The following is a 25,171-nucleotide window of genomic DNA, read 5'->3' on the forward strand; positions in this document are numbered from 1 at the left end:
TCCTGCTGTGGCCCTGGGCGATCAAGAGGCCAGGTCCTGTGCTCCTGCCCAGTCTTTCTCTGGTGTGCGACCCCTTTCCAGCTGTTTCAGATTAAAGCCAGGTCCTCACCGAACACACCATGCTGCAGATGCTGTGGGTCAGTCCCAGGGAGGATGGGAGCTCCACTGGGAAGGTGAGCAGCTCCCCTGGAACAGCCTGGGCCTCCACAGAGCCTGCCACCACGGGGACATAGGAGGGCCTGAGGGTGGCCACCATGTGTCCTTCTGTGGTTGTCTCCTCAAAAGGCGCACTGAGAAGACCTAATGTGCCACCTGTCACCCAGCCTGGGCAGTTCTTTGTTCCCACTATAGTGAACAGGGACCTCAGGGGCTTTCCCCCCAGTGCTGAGGTGGATGAACATTGCTGACACTCATTGAGAGGAGTCACCAGACCAGAAAACCTTATAAACTCTTTATTTTGAGTGGAACACATGATGTTTAGCTTATTCCATGTACCATACATTTACTGCAGGAACGACTGTGACCCTGAGGCCCAGGTCTCACAGAGCTCACACCCCAATGTAGGAGTGTGGGCCAGTGTCCAGTGGAGCTCCCAGGGTATGGGCAATGGCCCTGCACCCCAGCAAAGCCAGAAGGCGGTCCCAGGGACTGCAGCCTGCCTGACCCACAGTGAGGTGGTGTGCGTCTTCAATACTGCTCAGTTGCAAATGGCTCATGGTAGCGATACATCCACTGGGGCTCAGAACACAGTTGCTACACGAACACTCAGCAACACACGACGGAGACGTCACACACAGCACAGCCATAAATATTGTAAGCAGTTCACGCTCACATTTGGACCTCCTCTGTAGGGCTGGGGCACACGAGAGGTATTTCCCCCAGCCCCTCTTCCTATTCACAGGGCCAACTCTGACAGTTAGCTCCAAGCCGTCCAAGAACCTGAAAAAACCGACCTCTGGATGACCTCACACACCCACATCCAAGGAGGAGGCAAACACATTCAAGTCTGCCAGACCCCCTGTCCCAGAGGGCATGGTGGTTGCCACTTGGCCCACCCTGAGAGTAGCCAGGACAGCCTGTACAACCTCCCCACTGAGTCTCTGGGGAGAAGGTGAAGGTCTGCCCTGGGGATGGGAGGAGACCAGACAGGGGCAGGGAGATAAAACAAGACTCCTATCACAGAAACACGTTATAACCACTCCAACCCTGCAGACAGGGACAGGTGGGGGATGGCATGGCTGCATCACCCTGGCCTTGGCATGTGGCCTTTGCCTGTCTGGTTCACTGTCCACCTGGAGCCAAGGCAGAAGGCGCTGGGCCTGGGTCACATTGCAGCCCTCTGCCTGTCCAGAGGCAGGTCTGCAAGGCCAAGGGGAGAGGGGTGGCAGCCTGAGCAGTGGCTTCCTCCCAACATGTCAAGGGGTTTCACAAAGGTCTATTCTCACGAAGGTCTGTTCTCACGGAGGTGGAGCCGCTTCTGTGAGGATGGCTGGGAGCAGCTTGGCCGCTACAAGGCTGGACTCTTCTGTCTGCTCAGGGAGTCAATGTAATGAAAGACGGCCCCCAGAGCCCAGCTGGTCTCAACATTGTTGATTTTCCGAGTCAGCTTGAAACACAAAGGGAGGGGCAGAGTGGGCATGGTTGGGAGACTGGAAGCAGTGCCCCCAGCCCTTCAGGCCATAAAGGGCACAAGGGGCACCCTAGAGACAGTCCGTACCTTCAGCACTTTGTTCTCTGGGAAACCAAACTCTTGGAGCAGCAGGCTGATGTAGGTGAGGTCCATGCACAGAAAGGGGTTGCCCTGCGGCCGGGTCTCCGCCGTCCGGCACACTGGGGTGAGAGAGCCCTTTCCCAATCAGATTCCAGGTAGTTCACTCCCAGGCGGGGGGAGGGGGGGTTGGGGGGGGGCTTGGGCAGACTGGCTCTGCCCACTCCAGGTGCCCACCCTATATTAGGCTCTGTGCTGGCCCCAGGTCCTCATTGGTTCTCACTGGTTTAGACAAGACTACAGCCTAGAGCAGGAAGGTGATTCACCAAGAGCACACCAAAAGGTAGAGTCTCAAGGCCAACCAGCCTCCACTGCGCCTGGCCTCCAAGACCAAGAAGGACGAGCCGAAGACCACAGTCTCACAGGGCAGAGCTCTGCACCCATGACTCTGGACACCTCTCCCAGGTGTGAATCTGGGCTTTCTGGGGAATGTAAATACCGACAAAGCTGTCTCAGAACATTCTACTATTCTTGAGGCAGATGAACAAACACACCAACAGTCTTCCCAAAATTCTGTTCAGAACCCTTTCCTGTTGAAGAGTCGTGGACACCAGGTATCCATGGGATAAACCCATAAGTGACAAGAAAGCTTAAAAAAAAATCCACTTGGGGGGAGGGAGGGGGAAAGGACTTTCTATAGAGAAACATATGAAGTTTAACTCTTTTGATCTGTAATTGGGAATAGCAACCGAAGAGCAGAATATTTACAGCCAGCCTTCATTTCATTCCCCATCAGGCTGGATTGTGATGGACAAAGGAGAGGAAGAGGGTCAGCCACCTGCAAATTCAAGGGGAAGAGCTCCTCACCCCCCACACGCTGGGTCTGCTGTGACCATTGTGAATTTGCTGGGACACTTTCAGGGGAAATCCCTGTAACGATCACCTGAGCTACAGTGAAGAAGTGTCAGAAGATGTGAAATCCAGAGAGCCCATTCCTAATACCCTAGGACTAGAAATATGCACTTTCAGAGTTGGGGACACTGAGGCTCCCCTCCCCCTCCCCCTGCTGCGGTCACACAGGACATGGTGGACCTGTGGCCTGGGCCCAGCAGTGACCCCGAGTACCCTCCCCTACCTCTGAACACTTGTCTGGCTGGCTGAATCAGGAACCAAACCTGGAAGCTCCCAGTACTGCCTCACAAGTACTAAGCTGCATCTACCACACGGTGGGGCAGGGTCCCTGCCTCCCACCCTGGCCCTTCTCACCCGGAAGGTCAACCACTACTCACCATACTTGGCCGCGATATCAAAGTCTCCGACGACAAGGCTGCCTCCCTTTTCCACATCTGTGGGACAAGACCAAGCACCTGGTCTGCACCAGCATCCCTGGAGCAGCGATGCCACCAAGGCCCTGAAGCTGGCACCCGTGAGGATGACATGGGGCAGTGTGTCCAGCCTGGCTGCAAGCCTGGGTGTAAGCAGGGCAGCGGCCCCACATGCACTGGTCATGTGTCTGAGGTGATGTGGCGGGGGGTGGGCAAGTGTTCCATGCAGGACCACATGGGGATGATTAGCAGTTATGGGTCTTCGAGGGTCCCTCACAGGAAGGTCACCAGGAGCCCTGGACCCCACAGACTGAGGAATCTCTTCATTTTAAGTTAAAAAAACAAAAGCAAAGAACCGGACATGTTTCCTCGAGCTATGGCCCTGAGTCCAGCAATGGTATTCTGGTATAAATTTTCTGAATGTGGAAAAAAAAAATTCTTTAAAAAACACCAAGAAGTGGTTTGTCAGGTCTCAGATCAAATGGGCAGAGCCCTTAAGGGCTCCCCAGAAGAGAGCAGAACAGAGTGGCCCTAGGCCTCTGTGACATTCCCAGGGAAGGAGGCATGAAAGCTGTGTTCCCCAACTCTCAAGAATGGCAACTGTTTCTTCAATGCACCCCAAAACCTCTACATTTGATAGAGCTGTCCCACACATTTATGTTTCATTATGAGGCAGCTGCTCAATGAACTGACTTTTCCTCGACTTTGGGCATTTGCTGAGTCAGCAAATGTCATCGTTGAAGATGGATTCCATTTCTGAAAACAGACCCAAGAGCTCTTTCAGAGCCATGTGTAACCACAAAAGGGAGTTGGAAGAGCTTTCTGAACAGCCCAGCATCTCCTGAGGTCACTCTGGGACGATGTCGGTTAAAGCCAGGGTGAGGGGCCCCAAATTGACAAGGTGATACTGGGGGGGGTCCCTTTGAGCTAGCCTGAAAGAGTGGAGCCCCCAGCACACTGCCAGGCCGGGTTTGCGTGTAGTAGACCCTGAGCACTGTGATGTCCATAGCTGGTAGTACAGATCAACAAACCCTTGTTCCAGCTATGGGAAGCCCGCAGGGGCCCTCAGGCCTAGCAGGCCAAGTAACTATGGGGCCAGCTACTGGGACGTACCTCAGGGACCTTGCTCTGTGCCAAAGACACCTGGGCCCAAGCAAGGGGTGAAGAGGTCACCTTCCATCTGGACTACCCACCCCTGGCTGGATGTGTTGCACACTGGGCCCAGGCAGCAGGTGGCTCAGTGAGCCTTGAGATACCATAGTGCTCATAAGCTCCTGAGGGTGGTCTGTGGAGTGCGCTGACCCCATCCCATGCCAGCCTGGGTGCCATATGGGGAAAGATGGCCACATGACCATGTCACAAAGGCTCCCTCAGCCAGAGACCTGGGGCCAGACAGGAACGACTAAGGGTCAGTTACACAGGTGAGTCAGTTCTGCCTTAGAGCAGAACAACTTGACAGCAAGTAATTGTTTCTGCACTGACAATGTAACTTTACTAAGCGGCTCAAAGACCTGATTTATTTATAAAAAGGAGGCTTACTACTTCCTATATAGATGACAAGCACCTGCCCTCCTACTTCTGTTACTCTGAGAGTGACCGACAACATGATTACTCTCTGCTGTGGGCCCTCTGCCCAGAGAATCTACACCTCAGCCCCACCCTTACCTATGAGGCCAACATTTGCTGCAAGGTCGTAATAGTAGGAAAAAGCATAAAAATCCACATCCTTCACTTCTTCCGTTCTGTGCACTTTGTTTCGAAGGATTTCCGATACTCTGCTGGCACACAGCTCATGGAGGTTCACTGCTGGGGCAAAAGAAAAGCACAAACACAATGGTTAGGGGACTCAGCACCTGGGCCACACAGCCCCTGGGGCCCTTCCCAGTGACTTGAGACCTTGACCTGGAAGGTGAGGCAGGACAAGAAACCTGCACAGCACTTACCCGAGTCTGGGTGCTCATCAACACCACACATGCCAACAGCAACTTTTCAGGAGCCATGGCACTGCGGGCCCAGGTCAAGGGAGAGAAACCCAAAGTGTGAAGGTGGCTAGAGATGGCATGGCCCTCAACCCTGGATGACAACAGCCTTTAGCTGATGTAGCCCAGTGGGTTCAGGTTCACACTGTTTACCCTCTGCCGGCCCTTGTGGAGCTCAAAACATGCAGGGCCTTACTCTGTCCCATCAGCCACTTTGGAGGTGGGGCCTGCAACCTCCTTACGTCACAGATGAGGAAACAGAGGCCTAACAGACAGCTTGTCAAGCTCACACAGCTAAGATCATTAAACCCTTGCTTGGAAGAATGACAAAAGAGAGCTCCAGAGGTAAACAGATGTCGATATCCTACCACCCACCCCTAGACTCAGCTTCCCATCTCCACCAGCAGACCTGCCCACGGGCTCAAAGCAGCTCCAGCCAGCTCTCCCTGTGCCCTTGCCTGTTGGACCTTATTTCTCTCCACTCTCCCTTATCAGGACAGTCAGGCAACCTCCTCCTAGTTCCTTAAACACAGCAGCCACTCCAGGGCCTTTGCACATGCTGCTCCTCCAGCCTGCAGAAGTGCTGCTTTCGATCCATGTGGCTCATTCCCCATCTCTTCATGTCTTGGCTCAAATACCACCCCATGTAGCCTTCCCTGGCCATCTATTTAAAACTGCAATCTTCCCCTCAGCCCTCCTCCTTCTGTTTTTTCCTTCAAGTTACTTTCTCATGTGTTTTAACAACTCCTCACACTGAAGTGTCAGCCATAAGTCAGTGGCTGCTGCAGAGCCTGACACGTATCATCAAGTGCATGAGTGGCTGGCTGAGTCACAGTGACCTTCATGGTCAATAGATAATAAGAAACCAGTACTTGGTCTTTGTTCCTGGTCTGGACACAGCTTTCAAAACCCTTGGAATTTCCTGAGTGATGGGGATGAGATGAGCATCTTTCCATTATTCACGATAAGCCCCCTTTTCAAGTATACCTGAGTTTATGTGAATGAGTGGACTCTTATCGGTAGGTCCCCAGTGGCTTCAGGATGGATGCTAGTTGTCAGAGGAGCCAACCATGTGATAGACGGTTGGAACTTTCAGCCCCACTCTCCAACCTCCAGGGAGGGTAGGGGGTTGGGGATTGAGTTCAACCAGCAGCCAAAGATTTAATTAATTAACGTCTGTGTAGGGAAGCTTCCCAGAACCCTAAATGATGGATTCAATGAGCCTCCTGGGTAGTGAACACATGGAGGGCCTGGGAAGTGGAGATCTTAGAGAGCGTGTGGAGGCTCTCTCTCTGCATCTCTTCCATTTGGCTGTTCCAGAGTTGTATCTTTTATAATAAAATAGTGATAGTAAATAAAGTGCCTTCCTGAGTTCTGAAAGCTATTCGGGCAAATTATTTAGGGGAGGGGGCTTGTGGGAACCCCCAGTTGGTAGTCAGCTGGTCAGAAATATAGGAGCCCTAGGACTTGCTATTGCATCTGAAGTGGAGGGTGGGTGGGGGGAGCCTTGTGGGACTGAGCCCTTAACCTCTGTGGTCTGCATTAACTCCAAAGACAGTCTGAATAGAATTATTCATGGATGGAGAATTGGCTGGTGTGGGGAAATTGGCTGGTGTGCCTTTGGTGCCAGAAATGTGAGTAGAAATAGCTCTGTCACCAAAGGCAAACTTCTTGCCCATGTGTCCAGCGTGGAAACAGTATTTCAATGTTTCTATTAGCACAAACTAAAGGAGCGCAGGGCAACAAAGACCACCCATGTGGGGCGAGAAGGCCCAGGCTGGTGGGACAGCACACCCACTGTCACAGGCCAGGGGCTACACAGCCCAGAGCAGCCTCTCCTGTGCTCACCATGCAGCCTAAGGTGATGCGTGACTCCAATGGAGAAGAAGCTGTTTTTCCCTCAATTCAGAGATGTGCTCACTTCGCCCCTGGGCCAACAGCCCCAACTTAGCCATTTGTCTTGGAGTAGGAGAATGCTCAGGTCCTTCCTCACTGGAGGCTTGTTAGGAAATGCAGTCTTTTGGAAGAAAGCACGTGGCAACAGACAAGGGAGCCTTGTGCAGAGAGAGCCTGTACCAGCCGTTCCCAGTGTGTTCTGGCAAGGGCCCCCTGCAGCCCTGACGGTTCACAGAGCTACTTCCATTTCCTGGACAAGTAAGGGCTTGTCTGTGAATGAGGTCTGGCAACAGCCTCCCTGCTTCTCAGAGGTATTTGGAAGGTATGGGAGAGAGAGGGCAGGCTGCCGTTCTTAACCCTTACACACCACTTACAAATGAGAACTCCACCGTACCTGCCTTCTGTCCTGAAATTCTGTATGTTACTTCAGCATGTTCCCACTCTCCTGTGAAACCTGGAGACAAACAAGGGCTGACCAACTCCTTTCCATCCTCAGCTGAAATAAACAGATAAAGAAGAAGAAAGGCACATTACCACAGGAAGACTGGGATGTGGATTCTGCTGAGGGGAGGCCTGTATGCTAGTGAAGGGGAGGTTTTTACTTCTCCCTTAACTACCTAAAAGAATTTAAGTAGGGGGTCTGGCCCAGAAAGAGAGGTATTACCAGAGATAAGTTTTTATCTAAATGACCACTGTATGGAAGGGCAAACATCTAATGACCAAACATCTGTTCTTTTGTCCTGTGAATCACCCTCCTCCCCTTTATTTTTTTTTTTAAAGATTTTATTTATTTATTTGACAGAGAGAGACACAGCGACAGAGGGAACACAAGTGAGGGAGAGGGAGAAAGAGGCTTCCTGCTGAGCAGGGAGCTCGATGCAGGGCTCGATCCCAGGACCCCGGGATCATGACCTGAGCCGAAGGCAGATGCTTAACGACTGACCACCCAGGCGCCCCCACCCTCCTCCCCTTTAAAGCCCCCAGGCCCCTTAGCTCAAGATGACACATAGCCTCAATTGCCCAACTTGTCCTTGGGTGTCATTTTCTTCCCATACGTATGTAAACTTGCTTTTCTATTAATCTGCCTTATGTCAATTTAATAGACTAAAGAATCTAGAAGGTCAGGAGAAAAACCTTTCCTCCCCAGTGGTTGGTGAGCCAGCCAGGAGAAAGTTCACCGGCTGCACACTGTGTGTTGCGGGGCTGCAGCAGCTGTGAGAGCCTGGGACGTCCGACAGGTGCGGCAGAACTAAGAATTCTTTTTTTTTTTTTAAGACTTTTTAAAAAATTTTATTTATTTATTTTTTTTACTTATTTGTCAGAGAGAGAGACAGAACACAAGCAGGGGGAGAGGCAGGCAGAGGGAGAAGCAGGCTCCCCACCAAGCAAGGAGCCCGATGTGGGACTCGATCCCAGGACCCTGGGATCATGACCTGAGCCGAAGGCAGCAGCTTAACCGACTGAGCCACCCAGGCGCCCCCAGAACTAAGAATTCTTACCCCATCACACTCCTGGATCCCTGCCTGCAGGGTCCAGTGGAAGCAAGTGGTGAGAAGCTTCCCCCCAGCCCCACCCTTCCAAATTTAGATTAGCTGGAGAAAATATTTGTGGAACCAGTTCCTTGGGTATAGTGACTGGTAAAGATTTATTATGAGTATTCTTGACTTTTTTATTCATGCGTTTCATCCCAGAGATAGTCACTGCTTTTTATGTTTCTTGTCTGTTGTGTCATTTGTCATAAGAATGAAAACCACAGGGTAGAATGCAGGCCTAGTCCCTAAAAGCCTGCTGTTCAAGCTGGACTCACAGACTGGTGAGTTCACAGTTCTCACCAGGCCAGTGTCTGTTTAGACAAATGTTGCTTTGGGTCAATGTGCACATGAGGTGAAGGCAATTACTAGGGGACATCTTGGAAGCCAAAGCCGCAAAACTGGTGGGCATGGGTTGAGAACTTAAAAGCTTTTAAGCACTCCCTACCTAACCCAAAGACTCCTATGTTAGGATGAGTTAGTCCCACTACAGGCCAGGCTGACATTAGGTCACCCGTCAAACTCAAGAAAATTTCCATACAAGGAACTCTGTAAAACCTCGCAATCTCCAACCCAGCAGCACATCCCTCTTTGGTACAGTTTGGCTCTGAGACACCAAAGGCTCAGCCAAGCTGTTAATGTGCCTAGGAGGGGTTTTCCTTTCGTCCTGTTCATGTCTTGAGAGGTTGTCTTTATGACCAGTGAGAATGTTCTCTCTGCACATACCACATGCACCTCGGTAGCCTGGGGTTCTGAGACTTTAAGTCACAAGCAGCACTTCCTGTCCGACTGTGCCAGCCTTCAGGAGAGTTTGTTACAGGGGTCCTGGTCCATAAGGTTTCTGTCATCTCACCTTCACTGTTTTGTTAGTGCTGGAAAAGTCCCATTCTAGTAGTGCCTGCCTGGTGTCACAGATTCGCAGGTCTGTGACTAGAGGTGCCTCATGTTCTCACAGGAAACCGGAGACAGTGTTTTCACTACACCATTCTTATTGCCCACAGCAACAGGGCTTTACTGTCTTAAACTATTTCGGGAAGTAAACTTTCTGGATCTTATAAGGGCTACATCTTTTGCACCCTCTTTTGGGATACCTCTTGTATTCATGGTTAAGCCATAAAAAGGCTTATTAAGGTTTGTGTCATACTGAGATTAATATAAGATCCTGCTCACCAATGGCCCGACAATGGATCTTTTGAATTGACAATATTTGAGAGCTCTCCTCCTAAATAATTGTCTTATTGATACCTATGTTTGAAAAGCCAAGTTAAAAAAAAATAGACACAAAGAGATGTAACAGCTAAGCTTTAGGGACTCCCTTAATAAGATGGGGGGGGGAGAGAAATTAGACTTAGAACAAAAATTAAAGTCCCCATCCAACATAAATTTCCCTCATTAAAATCTGGCCCTGTCTCCTCAGCAAATTCTCTTAACTCTCAGACTCCTCCACCTTCCCCAGAAAATCCCTTAAACACCCAGCTGCTTATTTTAGCTTCCCTTTTCCTTAAGATTTACAGAGAGCATTCTGGCCTGATCTCTAAGCCTAGGGTATACAGGTTACTCATGTAAATACTAAAAGCCAGAGAGAATTTAACAGAAGCACCCAAGGTAGATAATAAGGTTCATACAGAAGGCTCGTTTTGCAGGACTATATAATCAGGCTCTGCCAGCTTCAGGCCTTCCTGTGCAATGTCCTTTGCAGCTATATCCTAGGCCCCCACCCAAATAATTCATGTCCCCTAGACAACAGCATATTTTTAAAATTATAAAGCCCTTAAAATAGACTTTTAGAGGATCCTACCAAATTAAAGTTTAAGTTGAATTAAACAGATTGATGTCCATCACAACCCCACTCATAGGGACTTTGGCTGCTAAGGGGTGTTCTTCCCACCCATGATTATGATTATATTGTAGTTATCAGACAAGCCAGATGGCCCCCTGGAACCAATACTCCCCCCGACCAGGAAACAGATGACTAGCATTTCTCCTAGGCCTTCCTACAAATGATCAGCTGAAGGCTCATGTTAGGGGCTGACAGAGAGGTTTTTCTTCCTAAGGTAAAGGTTTAAGGTTGAAATGTGCACTCAGAAAGGAGGCCTTTGTTAAAATGCTTTATGTAGACTTTATAAAGGCATACTCCATTAATCCCAGAAAACACCTGCTGTTTGTCCCGACTGAAAAATGACAAGATATTTAAGATTTTTTTAAACAGCTCTGTGGTTGGAGACTGGCCAGCCTGGAAGCTGATATTCAGAGCCTGATAGGATTTTTTAGGTCTCTTCCCCTAAGCTAAAATGAAACTATGTACCCAGAGGGAAAGAAAAACCTTCTGAAGCCTCTGTAAAAGGATTTACTAAAACATTCCAAAGCTCCCTGATATAAAAAACACATTGAAGATAATGTGGTTGGATGGGTGGATCAAACTATGATGACATTTAGGTTGCAACCCTATTCTTTTAAGGAATTGAGAGCAACTGTGCTCATCTTACAAATCTTTGCAAAACTAAAAATGCAGCTCTAGAGGCAGCTCAGAGTTCACCTGTTCCAATCCCCTCTCCCTAATTTATCTTAAAAGATCTGTAATGGGCATTTTTTCCTTGTGATTTAAAAGTTAAGGTACAAAATTCAAAATTCAGGGAGGTAATTCTTATCAGAAGAAAAACAAAAGAGGGAATTGTCACTTGGAACTTGGGCTCACAGGAAATTTTAAGTGTATGGAAGCTGTAAGGTCTCAGTTTGCATCTGTCTGTATGTTTATGTATTCTATATATATAAGAAGTTGGGTATAATCTTCTATGTCAACAAAATTAATTTGTAAGAAAGCTCTACTTAATTGATTTAAAGAAATTAAGTGCTCATATAAATTGAATTCTCAGGAATATAATAGAAACTAGGGACCCCTGGCAGGCGCAGTTGGTGGAGCCTGTGACTTTTGATCTTGGGGTCGTGGGTTCGAGTCCTACACTGGGCATAGAGTTTACTTAAAAAAAAAAATTATGAAAGAAAATCTTTTAAAAAAAGAAAACTAACCCAAATGTTTTTCAAGTTCATGTGATTTAGTATTAACTTTTAGTAAATAAAAACTAGTTTGTTTGTTGATTAAGATAGGCATGTCCTCAGAAGTTATCAGTATGAAATATAATACTTTTATTCTACCTTGGTTTACTAAAGGTCACGCTATCTCTTACAAAAATCTGTCAGCAAGAAACATAGCTTGGGATGATGGCTGACTTTGTCTAGTGTCTCATGAAGCAGTTTAAACACAGTTGTTAACTTGTTAAGAACAAGAAAATTAAATAGGTATAAGTAGTATAAAAGGTTTTTAGGTGAACTTTTTAGCAATAAACTATGTTTTATGGTATGTGTACTTAAAAATGGTTTTCCCAAATCTTTCAGGTAAGCTGAAGCTTTAAACTTTTGCTAAATGATGAATTAAATTAAATTCACTGAATATCCAGACCATTTCTAAATAAGATAAAACACCGAACATAGTTTTATATACTTTTAACTGCTGAACAAAGATTTAGACACTATTACTTCCTTTTACAGAAGAACTAAAAGGCATTTGGGTCATGAGTAAGCATATGTCTTTAGAAATTATTGAATGCATTTATAAGTTTGCCATTTTAAACAATGCTGGTGTGACACAGTTCACTACTGCTTATTTCTTAGTCAAGGGTTCTAAGGGTTAATTCTAATTAATATATGTAACTAAAATTACTAGAAATAATATAAGAGAAGCAACTCTGTATGCAAGGAAAGATGTGTTTTCAGTAAGAAGAGGTATGAGGTATGAAGAGGCATTTTTGTTAAGGGAAAATAAGGGAAAGTAAATTTGTCCCAAGTAAAACTGGTTATTTCCAGATGGGAAAGAGGAAAATAAAGACAGATTAAATGGAAAGCTACAAAGACAGAGAAAATCTTACCTTGTGTGGTTAAGTTGGCTAGAACTGAATGAATTTATTTTAATGGTTGTAAAATGAAGCTTTAAAATCAGGAGTGTAGTTTTATGAAACCAAAATTGAATGTTCTTTCACCTGAAAGGACAGTTTTCTGGGACTACTGGCCTGCTCCTGATAAGACTGTGAAAGGCTTTTTGTCACCTTCTAAGTAACCAGTCTTCAAAAAGCAGATTATGTTTTATCAAAATAATTTTCCATGTTTTATCAGGTCTTTGATCAGTTTTGCTCACAACTATGTAACATTCTGTATTTGCCCTTAAATCCTTTGTCACTTTGGTTGAACAGGTAAGTAATGCTTCGTTATGATCTGTGATCCTATTTAGTCAAGTGTCCAAATCTTGTGATATTTTTGACAAATTTCCAACATCATATTCTAAATGAAGTCTTTTATGGCCTTAAACTCAGTTTGAGATTTTTTTTTTTTTTTAAAGATTTTATTTATTTATTTGAGACAGAGAGAATGAGAGACAGAGAGCACATGAGAGGGGGGAGGGTCAGAGGGAGAAGCAGGCTCCCTGCCAAGCAGGGAACCCGATGCGGGACTCGATCCCGGGACTCCAGAATCATGACCTGAGCCGAAGGCAGTCGCTTAACCAACTGAGCCACCCAGGTGCCCAGTGTGAGATTTTTTAAGAGGGCCCCTAGAACATCTCAAAAAATATGTGCTCTCTCTTTACAAAAAGAGATGAGTTTATCTGATATGTTAAATTACCTGGTAAGCATGTCAAATAAGTGATGATAAGCCTTCTTAGGTTATACTATATAGGTAAATCTTACTAACATAAGTATTATAAAAATTGTATGAAATTCCTAAAATTCTGATACGCCCTGGTATAATGTTATCAGTCATAATTCTAGCTATTACCTTAAAATATTGCATACCACAGAAATAACCAGACTTGTCAATTCTGCTACAATGAACTCTCATCAGATCTTTAACAATGGGCATCTTAAGTCTTTTGTCACTTACAGTTACTGTATCACTCTAATGCTTTGTAAAGTGTTCCTGCAAAAGCACTTCCCTTCAAGGAGATTCAAGAAAAGGACTTTTGACAAGTGGACTTGTCAAAAACTTGTCAGAAACCTCCAGGTTTCTGATAACCTTAAAGACCATAAAACTGGGCTGGGTAAGATTTTCCAGAACTAAAGGGAAAACTAGGTTTAAGGGGAACAACTATTAATTATATGGAACTGAATAAACAGAGGAGGATTATAATGTTTATGAGTTTTTGTTTGAAACACTGCCTGTTGTTTTATGTTTCATTTTTCCAGATTTAAGGAAACCTTTTACTCGTTTCTCCTAAGCTACCAACAATTTGGTAAGATATACCTTTGTGAACAAATATGAAACAATTACTTTTTCTCTCTACCTTATCCTTCCACAATTTGGCAACAGAATATTCTTATTTTCATGGCAATATAGTTATGTGCACCTCTTCTCCTTGTGTCTCCAGGACACAACCACAAACACTGGTTACATTACCAAGGCTTTGACTGGAATGTCCTATTTGAGAAGGATGTGTGTAAATTCAGATACAGCCAGACAGCTTTATGGAACTAAGGGTAACCACTCAGAAAGATCATCAAAGACATTGAAACTGCAACAGGAAAACCTATCAGTTTGCCGCTGCCTGCCCTCACTCTGTCTGAAGGTGCTTCAAGCCCGACATCTAGAAATCTTGTCAACTGGCTTGCCTTCAGAATGCAGAAACTGGGATTATAATCTGTTCCAATCATTAACCACTATTTTTTATTTCCACAGAAATGGCTTTTATTAAATACCTGATTTCTTGCACCACAGGCCTAACTTTGGGAGCCCGCCTGCATCACTGCCTCCTGAAATGAGACACAACTGTCTAACTGAACCCATTTTTTATCAGCACTAAGAGCCTGGTTCAGTGAGATGGAGCAATCTAGCAGCTTCACTTCTGGACTGTGAAACTTTCTAGGGAAGTTTCAAAGATAGGACTGAGAGGGAGTAAAATACATGACCCCAAAATATGCCACTTTGGCATGTGGACTATTTTGAGCTAAAGACAATCTAGACCTAGCAGATTCAGGAAAAACTTTTACCTTTCTCTTAACTATCTAAAAGAATTTAGATAGGGGATCTGGCCCAGAAAGAGAGCTGTTAACAGAGATAAGTTTTTAAGAATGACTTTTGTATGCAAGGGCAAACATCTAATGACCAAACATCTGCTCTTCTTACTGTCCTGTGAATCACCCTCCTCCCCTTTAAAGCCCCAGTCCCCTATCCTATTCCTTAGTTGAGGATGGCACATAAGCCTCAATTGCCTGACCTGTCCTTGGGTGTCATATTCTTATGGGGCTCCTGTACATACATAATTAAATTTGTTTTTCTCCTATTAATTTGTCTCATGTGAATTTAATTAATAGGCCAAAAGAATCTTGAAAGGTAGAAGAAAAATTTTTCCTCCCCAATACTAGTAATGAGGCAAAGGAACACTCTTCCTTTCTGCCAGATGAAACCCAACCTGTGGAAGCATTCCAGGTCAACTAGGGGAGGCAAGCCTTTCTCTATCACAGAAGCCACCACAAAGCCTCATCAGTTTTAGAAACATAGTCTTTCCTAGCTTACACGCACTGAGGGGCTTCAGGGTTCCAGGCATCGGGCCAAGTGTTGTTCAGTCAACTGTCACAACCACCCTAATAGAAGGGGAGCCAACACTACCCAATTTTATAGATGAATGAGGTTGCAAGTAACCTGGCAGGGCCAGGACGATGCCACCATGCCATGTATCTGTGCTGCCCCACAGCACAAAATCTGGGGCCCCACAAATAACAAAGGAAGTGTGGTGATTGGCCTCCAAGGCTGGCCCCATGATGCCACCCCTCAAGGATGTGCATGCTGAAAAGTGAATCCCTATGTCGGCCCTTGATTCTTGCCTGGGCCTGCTTTCACCAGCAGAATGCGCAGGATATGACAGCATGTGACTTCAGGGCAGTCTCCCTTCCTGAGCTGCCAGAGAGAAGTGCAGGCTGCTCTGCTGGGGAGGCCACATGGGGGAGCACTGAGGTGTAAGACATACACCCAGCCACCCCAGCTGTCACCACACAAGCCCCAGGGATCCCAGGAGAGGCACTGCCCAGCTCAAGCCTATGCAATCATGAGATATCTGCTCGTTTTGACCACTCTGTTTAGTGTGTACTTGTGCAACAACAGATAACACAATAGGGAGATGTTTCCTCTGGGGCAAGGAGCTGTCCATACCCTTCTTGGCAGGTATTACAGCTCTATGTGTCCCAAGTAGGTACTTTATGTAGCTGATGGGTTTAAGGCTAGCCATGGACAGGCAAATGGGTAACTGCCTTCTTCCTGCTGGCTAAATAGGTGTTTTCTGGCCACACAGTGAAAACTGCTAGTGTTTCTGAGACATGGAAATGTTTTTGGTTTGCAACGGAGGAATACCATAATGAGGTTAAACACCAGGATTTGAAATAAGATGTACGTGAAAAACAAAAATTCCAGTTAGAACAACTAGGCCCTTGAAAGAAGTGCAGAGAAGTGCTAGGCCTGTGGAGAGGAGCAGGTGTGGGGCAAGGAGAGGCAGGGCTGAGGGAAGGGCATGTGGCTGGAGGGTATGTGTGGGCTCGCACGCACACATCTGGACCAGAGGCATGGGTCAAGGCCTTTGGGCCCTAATTGATGTCATCAGGAAAGACAGGCCAATGCCAGCCTCAGAGTAGTGTTCCCCTACTCCCAAATTGGGACATAATGATCCCCTAAGACCTCCTCTAAGAGCTCATGTACCCTGGTGGCCAGCACCAGGCTTCTCCTCAGCCAGGCCAGTCAGGAAAGATCAGAGAAGGCCTGGGAAGAAACATCCTCACCTGGCCATCTCCGGTTCAATGCTGTGTCTGTAGGAGGGGCCAAGTTCATGTTTAATGATCCTTCACAGAGCAAGAGAAGATGGAGGGACATCCTTATAACACTAGAATCACTGTGAATGAGGGAAAAACTTTCCCCAGCTTCCCAGTAGCAGCCCCAGAATCACCTCCTCATGGCTTCTCCTGTACCATCATGAAGAATAAGATTCCTTTCTGATGCTTAAAAACCAGTCCACTCCAAACGCAGGTGATGACTAAACACAGTTACTTGGTGGCTAAAATCCCACAGCTCAGTGTTTGAGAAATGACTTCTCTAGCATCTCTTCCTTTAAAAAAATAACTTAGCATGTACACAGGTAAAACACATTACTATTTGTCACCATCATAGTGCCCACCAACATAGTGCACACCGACGTGTGCACTCTTCCCCACACGTCCCTCCTAGGCTCCTCTAGTCCTGAGGACCAGGGCCCAGTGGGCTGCTGTGACAGTGGAGGGCAGAAGCACCTTTCCTGAAAGGCTCCTCAAGCCTGCTGAGCAAGGAGGGCTCTGAACTCTCATTCCACTCACCAGGTTTCCCCTCCATGCCACCCAGAATCGCCAGCCGTGCCGACATCAAACCGAGCCCCAGGTAGCTGTGGAAAGAAAATCCTGGGTGAGGGGCTGGCCTGCCACAGGAAGCGCTGGGTAACATCTTCAATCCTGCCTCCAGTACGTTCACCTGGCCTGAACCCAAAACAAGTGGGAAAGGGAGGAAACCTGTGGCGAGGCAGTAGACTTTCTGCTTCTAGAAGCCTCTCTATGGAGGTTAGGGCATCCAGTTCAACAAATGAAAGCCTATTACCTAACAGGAGCTTGCCTAGGAGCTGTGGATGCCAGTGAACGACACAGATGTGCCCTGATCTTTATGGAGTATATATGCTTTACACCAAGAATTGACTGAAGGTGCCATGTGGTAAATAGATGGCCAAGAAAATTCCTGCACAATCCATGGGCTCTTCTCCACCTTTTAGAAACCTCCTCCAAAGCAGAACAAAATAAGCACAAAAAAAGGGAATGTGATTTTACTGTAGGTGAATTGAAAAATGAAGTGGGGAGAAGGCAGGAGGAGGAAGGAACAGCAAGGGAGGAGGAAGTGTTAGAGGGAGAGCCCCCAGCAGGGGGGTTTCCGGGTGCTCTGGTCACTGCACAGGGCTGGCTGAGCCACACTCCTGGATGGGCAGCCTCTCCACCCCCACTCCCAAAACAAACCTGTAAGAATAGAGCTTGTAGGTCCGATTAAACATCTGGAGTGACGTCAGGTAGCCAGGCGGGGAGGTCTGGAGGGTATCCTGTGGAAGAACATGAGGAATGCTATCCTTCCTGCTGGTCTTTCTTTTGAAAAAGACCAGGGTACTCACAGATGTATTCAATTAAATTAGTTTTTCATTAAGTCACATGTTTCAAAAGAGTTTGAACAAGCAATGAAAAATAAAATGTCCAAAATGAAAAAATGTTTTTCCTCCTTATAACTAACATTTACCATTCTGACAAATATGGCCCAACCAAGACAATTATGAGTAAATTTAAGTGCTTTTCCATTGTAAATTAAAAATAAAAACAATAAAACAGTGGTGGGTGAGGAAGGCACTGTGGCTAAAGCAGCAGACAGTCTAGATTGGAAGCATTTTCATCTCCTTTATAACGTCCCATCACACAGGGCTTGAGGCTCTCTCCCCATCTGGAGTCAGACTAAGTAATGGCCCCGTCTCTGGCTTGTCCTGGGGGAAAAGGGAACATCTCACATCCTATGGCCCTGAGGGTTCCAGGTAGTTTCTAATTTATCATCCCACTGAAGATCACATTTCCATTTTCTCCCCTAGGCAGAATAAAATCAAGTGAAGAAGAATTGACTGTGAATGAATCTGGCTGTGAGGATAGGAACTAACTGCACAGGCCCAGAGACACCAGGTCAACAGGCCTTCCCCCAGGGGCTGCAACTCCTGGGGGCAGGTGGCCTTTGGATGGTGGGGGCCACAATGGGGTGGCAAAGGCCGGTTACCTCAAGTCTTGGAAGGAAGGTGATCTGAGTGGATCCTCCGCCCAAATCCAGCATGCCCACACTGCTCCTTCCTGGGGTTTTCAAACTGCCTGGGGCACAGTGAGTACAAACCAACACATACTGTCACATTAGTAAATAGATGAGAACAGCCGAAAAAGTAAAGGAAGTTTAGGAGTCAAGCCCCTTAGTGGAAAGAAAAACAGAGAAACAGCTGTGAGTATTTAACAATCTCCATGGAAGGATGCACATGTTCAAGGGGCATGAATGCAGCTCTGCCAGCTGTGGCTTTAACAATATAAGACAACACCGACCTTCAGCAGAGAAGCCGGGCCTGCCCTATCTACTGCTCACCCCCGGAGACAATGACTTCTATCCTGTCCCTTCATGCCCAGAGGCACGCCTTCCCCCAGCACTGGGCTCCTAATGTGTCCCTTAACATGGCTCTCCATTCCCAAGGGGCAAATTCTGCCACAAAGCCTCTTTTTCATATATGCATTTCACACACACTGGTTTTGCCATAATTACAATAAAGGGACAAAAATCAACCTGTACTGAGAATAATCTAAGAAAAATGACTCCTTGCCATCTTGTTCTAAGAACAGATGTTTCTGTTCTCTGTTCTATCTACAGCAGAGGAATTCAATTCTAAGGCGAAGGGCATTCCCACCACATTTAATAACTGAAAGCATGACTGGTTTTATTCATCACTTCCCTTAGAAATGAGAGGACAGGGCCCCTGGCTAATGTGGCTGCAGTCGAGAAGGGGCAGGAGCTATGCTGGAGAAAACCAGGCCTACAGAGAAGCTCCTTTCCCTAGCATTTTCATCTGCAAGCTTGATGCCCACTCTGAGGAGCCCCCACCCAACCCAATGATCTACTTTGAACCAGCACCACTGGAGAAACCCAAGGGGTCATTTTAAAGAGTAGAAATGAGACCTCTGCCATCAAGAATGGCATCTGTGGACTGTCAGCTTCAGGGAGAGGGAAGAATGTACCTGTTAGGAAGTTGACAGTGATCCACGCTGAAACGCCTACAAGAGAGGGTCACAGACGGCACGTGAATCACCTGAGATGCTGTAAACAACACACGCACTCAAATGACCACTTTGAGATTCCAGGAGCAGAAGTGAGCGCCCCTCACTTCTCAGCCTCCAGATCAGCTACAGGAAGAGGCATCAGTCATCAAGTCACCCAGCAGCTTCTGGCAGACTGTTCCAGAAGATGCCATATTAAAACACTATAATACTCTGCCAAATGTCACATCTCTCCCTCCTATTCTATATCATGAACTTCCTCTTTTTGGAAAGAGAACCAAATGTTGCTCTCCCCTCCCCTGGTCATATTTTAAAATCAGGGGCTGGTGAAGAACCTGACGGTCTCTCTCTCTCAGCATCAACAATGCAATAGCAAACTTCTAAATATGGTAGCAATTGGGGATTCTCTCTAAATGTTCTTAAAGCTGAAAAGATGATTTGTTTTCAGAAACTTTATCTGTGCCAGGTTTAGAGCTAGTCGAGATGTGAATCTGTCTCTAATACTGGCCCCCCAAAGATCCTCTGAGACAGTTACACTGTGAACGGAATGAGACCATCACTTTAGTTCTTGCCTGCCCACGTCTGACTGAGAACGCTCCCACTTGGAATGCCAATAGCAGCCCTAAACACAGCCTTGTCTCCCAGGACAGTCTTGTCGCACAGCAAGCTTCTGGAGACCCTACCTTCATCTGTTCCGTTCATGATGGAAACACAGTCATCTCCTACAAGGAAGGGCGATGCCTTAAACACTTCTTTCACCTAAATGTAAAGGGAGACAAGTCTTTATCCTTTACAATCTAAACTCAAAGTTCCCAATTACACTGTGCTTTCAGCAGATCATGACAAAACAGCAGAGGGTGTCAGCTGGTGCTGTGAAGAAACAAAGCTCATGTTTTGTTTTAAATTTCTCGAATCCTCTGCAAGTGATATCCTTATCTACTGCCTGGGCTGGCGAAGGCAGATGCTACCCTGAAGAGTCCTGTCTTAAAGCCACTCTGGGCTGGAAGAGCTCAGGGGTCCCCCTGAGCCTGCTGGGCCCCCAAACACTGCCCTGCTTTAGACTGGAGATGAGACACTGGAAGCCCCTCAAGGCAGAGCTCAGCCTGGGACCCAGGAGTTAGCTCCACAGCCGGGAGGCGAAGACAGTGAGCAGCAGCATTTGGGGGCACTTCCCTCCCCATTTTTTAGCAAGTACTGACACACAGAAACGTCAGTCCATCTGCACATTCCAACTGCACTGGTGGCCCACAATCAGACTCGAGCATGTAAAGGTAACTTTTACAAGGGACCCTGACCAATGTGCAACAATTCATCATTTAGTGGCCGCACAGTTTAGAAACAGTACAGAGGATGAAGGGGACCATGGTGGTGAAAGCAGTTTCCCTAATGTGCCTGAAATAACCATCCAGGCACCTGTAAGAAACAGGGTTCCAAAGTCTTTCTGCAGGGCTGCCACTAGGCCTGGGAGGGCAATCCCGGCCATGTGAGAGCCAGACCCTGGCAGGGGAAGGCTAAAGGACGCTTTAGCAGTTACATCTGTGGATCAGATCAAGAGAAGAACTGGCAGTTTCCGTGAGAACACGCAGGCTGGAGATGAAGTGTCAGGAACTCAGGCTTCTACAACCCTCTACAAGGATCTAGTCTCTGCACGGAAGGAAGCCCTTCAAAAGGCTTTCAACGTATTCTTTTTTTTCCTTTTTTTTCCTTTTAATTCCCTCGTCTTCAATTTTATGAAGCAGTTTGCTAAGAATTGGTATTATTTTTTTTCTTTTTAAAAAAGATTTTATTCATTTATTTGACAGAGAGAGAGACAGTGACAGAGGGAACACAAGTGGGGGGGGGTGGGAGAGGGGGAAGCAGGGAGCCCGATGTGGGGCTTGATCCCAGGACCCTGGGATCATGACCTGAGCCGAAGGCAGACGCCTAACGACTGAGCCACCCAGGTGCCCCAGGCTTCAACGTATTCCTAAAACAGTTGGCATTATTACACAATACAGGTTCATTCTAGAAAACAGGAAAGGCTAAAGGTGATGCTGTTAACATTTTGATGTGTTTTCCTCTTCAGGAAGTTTCTACATAGCCCATTCGACTGCTCAGACACTGGCTGAATATTTTGTGTTTTCAGTTATCATAAGCTATCCACCCCCCAGGGGGAAATGGGTAAGATCACCTTTTGCAGTAACTTTTGAGCCTTTTCTCCTGGTAACAGACGTAAACCAGCTGTGGCCTTGAGCACCAAGGGGGTGGCCTTCCAGAAGTCAAAAGGAACGTCTTGTTTAGCAACATCCAGTAATTCCTGAATTCCTGAAGTGCTCTGTGAACGTGGTAAAAGCAGGGTCTGTCAAAGCTCAGCATACAGGGTCACAGATGCTCCCCCAACCCTTTTGGTTTTATTGACTTATAAACACATTTTCTTCTAACTTTCCAAATCGGCAGAAAACGATTTAAGTGGTGCTAGTGAATGTGAGGGACCAGGGACCAGGCGAGTACAGAGCAACACCCCTAGCAGTGGAGCATGGTGGGGAGAAGATACACAAGGGGGGTCCTGCAGATCTACACTCTGGCAACCAAAACCCTGCTCAGCCCCGTCACCAACCCTCACCGGGTGACCTCAGATGAGCTGTGATTCCCCTGGACATCATGAATGAATTCTGAGATTCCTCACAGTGCTGAAAACCTCGGAGGAATCATTTATGCCTGCCAGAATGCTTGAAATCCAAAAGTTGGCTAAGGCCCTGTGTCAGGGCAGAGCTGGGATAACAATTTTAGTAAAGCACTGCTGGGTATTACCAACAGCTACAATGCTGCGGGAACTATTTGGCAATGTCTGCCCAGTGAGAAAACGTACCTTCCTTTTACTCAGAAATCTCATTCTAAGAATTCATCTGAGATGGATGCCCTTGCATCTGTGGGTAATGAAGTTCAGTGAGGTGACAAACTGTAGCCTTTCTTAGACATTATTTGAACGTCCTTCAGGAGGGGACTGGTTCCATAAATTCAAAGTGCCTGTACACACTGCAGTATCATTGCCATAAAAATCAAGGAAGCTCTTCACATCCTGATAGTAAATAATCTCTGTTATATTGTTGAGTGACGAAAGTGAAGTACGTAACGACATGAATGCCATTCTATTGTGCACGTGAAATAAAAAGGGGAGGGGAAGAATATAGATGAATTTGCTCATAGGTATGTCAACTAGCCCTTGAAAGACACATAAGAAACCAGGGACACCACCCCTCCTAGGGGAGACTGGAGCAGGAGGGGAGTTCTCAGCATCTGCCCTGAGAAGCTGTGAAATATGTCCCACTTGAATGTGTACTGCCTACTAAAACAAGTACGGTTTAAAAAATCTTATGAGTTTATTTTAAAGCTATCTAATTTACTCATGTGTAACCTTATAGTTACTCTAATATCATTGATTTTGATTTTTGTTTTCAATTTTTTTTTAACCAAGCCACAGGAAAGCAGGGTTATGACTTCACTGTGTGAGATCAAGATGCACCTGTGGGCAAGAATGAAAAAATCTTTTTAAGATTTTATTTATTTAAGAGAGAGACAGAGAGAGCACAAGCAGAGGCAGAGGGAGAAGCAGACTCTGCACTGAGCAGGGAGCCTGATGCGGGGCTCAATCCCAGGACCCCAAGATCATGACCTGAGCTGAAGTCAGACGCTTAACTGACTGAGCCACCCAGGGGCCCCTATCTATTAGCTTTTATTTTTTTAAAGATTTTATTTATTTATTTGACAGAGAGATACACAGCGAGAGGGGAACACAAGCAGGGGGAGTGGGAGAGGGAGAAGCAGGCTTCCCACGGAGCAGGAAGACCAATGCAGGGCTCGATCCCAGGACTCTGAGATCATCACCTGAACCAAAGGCAGACGCTTAATGACTGAGCCACCCAGGCGCCCCTGTATTAGCTTTTAAAACATGCTTGAATCAAAAGGAACTTGTAGCTATGTTACTACCTTGTCCATTTCATCAGCGCCTTAGTGGAAATACAGGTGTCCTGTATTAGTGCAGCTGTAAGCTTTAAGGAGTTGAAAAGTATAGAAGCTACAAATTTACAAAAATCCTTATTTGACAGTTTAAGTAAATCACTTTCACACTTATTTAGTTTTGTGGATTTTGCATAATACATTTTTAACTTCAGTTTTTTTAGTCAACTTTTGTCATCTTCAGTCAGAGGAACTGAAACAAAAACAAACTCTCAAATACTGCTTTTTATCAGTTTGTAGCCTGTGTGCTTTTGATTTGCACCAAGACTTCTGGGTGGCACGCCTGGTGGTTGGGGGAAGGGCCTGGGAAGCTGGGGTGTAGGGAAAGGTGGGGCCTGGGGGTAGCGGTCCTCCTTTGGCCCCATGTGCTGTACCAGTTTCCCCCATCTGGCCACCCTAAAGAGCATGAAATGTCCCAGGGCAGCACCATCAGAGATGTTTTCCTCTGTGAATAAGGCCTATGCACTCAAGAGAAAGGGAGCTGGCTTTAACAAACTGCACGCTGGAAGACAAATTTGAAGAATAGACATGAGAGGAAAGCATTACCTTTTCAACATCATCAGCATAAGCAGAAAGACCTGGCTTCAGTGCTTTGAACGTCTCATGGGTCAAAGTGGGAGTTTCTAAAGGGAAATCATGTTTAAAAAACAAGAACAACTGTGAACATATACATGAATATATGAATATATACAATTATGGCTAGCCACACTTTTTAAAGGCAGATGTCTGAAATCAGACCAATCTCAGAGTGACTGGAACACTGCTTCTTTAGCCCAGATAAACAGGATGAGTGTTCTACCTAATGCTTTGGCCAGAACTTTTTTAAAAAACCCAACTTTACTGAGGTATGATTTACATACAAAACTATATCCATCTAAACTGCTAAATTTTAACATGGTTAATTCTTGTTACATTAACAGAGGAGCAGGGCAGATAATTCTAAACTGCAAATATAGAAGTTATTTCTCTATCATGGGATGGATGTAGTATAGGTTCTAAAGAACATTTTTTTCCCCTTCTTTTAAAAAAAACGGAGTGTCTTAAATTATAAAGGCCCTGGATTCATGTGCATACAGCAAGGGAGTGTTCAGAGGCACATGGTGGCTGAGGGATGCTGGCCCGAATTTGGACATGAAGACCCAAGAGGAAAAATCAGGGACAGAGCTTTTTTTTTTTTTTTAAAGATTTTATTTATTTATTTGACAGAGACACAGAGAGGGAACCCAAGCAGGGGGAGTGGTAGAGGGAGACACAGGCTTGTTCGGAGCAGGGAGCCCGACGCAAGGCTTGATCCCAGGACCCTGGGGTCATGACCTGAGCTGAAGGTAGACGCTTAACGACTGAGCCACCCAGGCGCTCCCACGGACAGAACTTTTTGAAAGGATGTCTCTTTGGAGATAAAACACTGGAATATGGCTATTAAAGGATTACATGCTGACAAGTTGTCTTAAAACTTAAAAGTTGTCCTAACATCCAAATCGGCAAAGAAGAAGTCAAACTTTCACTCTTTGCAGATGATATGATACTTTATGTGGAAAACCCAAAAGACTCCACCCCAAAACTGCAAGAACTCATTCAGGAATTCAGTCAAGTGGCAGGATATAAAATCAATGCACAGAAATCAGTGGCATTCCTATACACCAACAACAAGACAGAAGAAAGAAATTAAGGAGTCGATCCCGTTTACAATTGCACCTAAAACCTAAAATACCTAGGAATAAATTTAACCAAAGAGGCGAAGAATCTGTACTCAGAAAACTATAAAATACTCATGAAAGAAATTGAGGAAGACACAAAAAAATGGAAAAACATTCCATGCTCATGGATTGGAAGAACAAATATTGTGAAGATGTCA

The 25,171-nt window shown here is 46.2% G+C and overlaps 1 protein-coding gene across 4 annotated transcripts in view; it reads right to left on the reverse strand.

Annotated features, from left to right (window-relative positions):
* Positions 1 to 431: 431 nt before the first annotated feature.
* ENTPD6 (ectonucleoside triphosphate diphosphohydrolase 6) overlaps positions 432 to 25,171 on the reverse strand; it is a 44,162-nt gene continuing 19,422 nt past the window's right edge. For 2 of the 4 annotated variants that reach the window (XM_045885333.3, XM_045885332.3), the window contains exons 3-14: positions 23,863 to 23,939; positions 21,491 to 21,634; positions 20,004 to 20,079; positions 19,282 to 19,317; positions 18,287 to 18,375; positions 17,497 to 17,576; positions 16,816 to 16,880; positions 7,303 to 7,404; positions 4,699 to 4,839; positions 2,998 to 3,054; positions 1,718 to 1,830; positions 432 to 1,606 (exon numbers count right to left, since the gene is read on the reverse strand). In XM_045885333.3, the coding sequence (XP_045741289.1) occupies positions 1,508 to 1,606; positions 1,718 to 1,830; positions 2,998 to 3,054; positions 4,699 to 4,839; positions 7,303 to 7,404; positions 16,816 to 16,880; positions 17,497 to 17,576; positions 18,287 to 18,375; positions 19,282 to 19,317; positions 20,004 to 20,079; positions 21,491 to 21,634; positions 23,863 to 23,939 (1,079 nt within the window). In that variant the 3' untranslated portion in view covers positions 432 to 1,507. Of the gene's footprint in view, positions 1,607 to 1,717; positions 1,831 to 2,997; positions 3,055 to 4,698; positions 4,840 to 7,302; positions 7,405 to 16,815; positions 16,881 to 17,496; positions 17,577 to 18,286; positions 18,376 to 19,281; positions 19,318 to 20,003; positions 20,080 to 21,490; positions 21,635 to 22,168; positions 22,795 to 23,862; positions 23,940 to 25,171 lie in introns of those variants that run through there. The other 2 variants (XM_045885335.3, XM_045885336.3) reach the window with 2 other exon arrangements.

Source organism: Mirounga angustirostris, unplaced genomic scaffold (genome assembly GCF_029215605.1).
Source record: "Mirounga angustirostris isolate CCGP_5_RB_7025 unplaced genomic scaffold, mMirAng1.0.hap1 SCAF_10, whole genome shotgun sequence".
In the NCBI taxonomy this organism is placed as follows: domain Eukaryota; kingdom Metazoa; phylum Chordata; class Mammalia; order Carnivora; family Phocidae; genus Mirounga; species Mirounga angustirostris.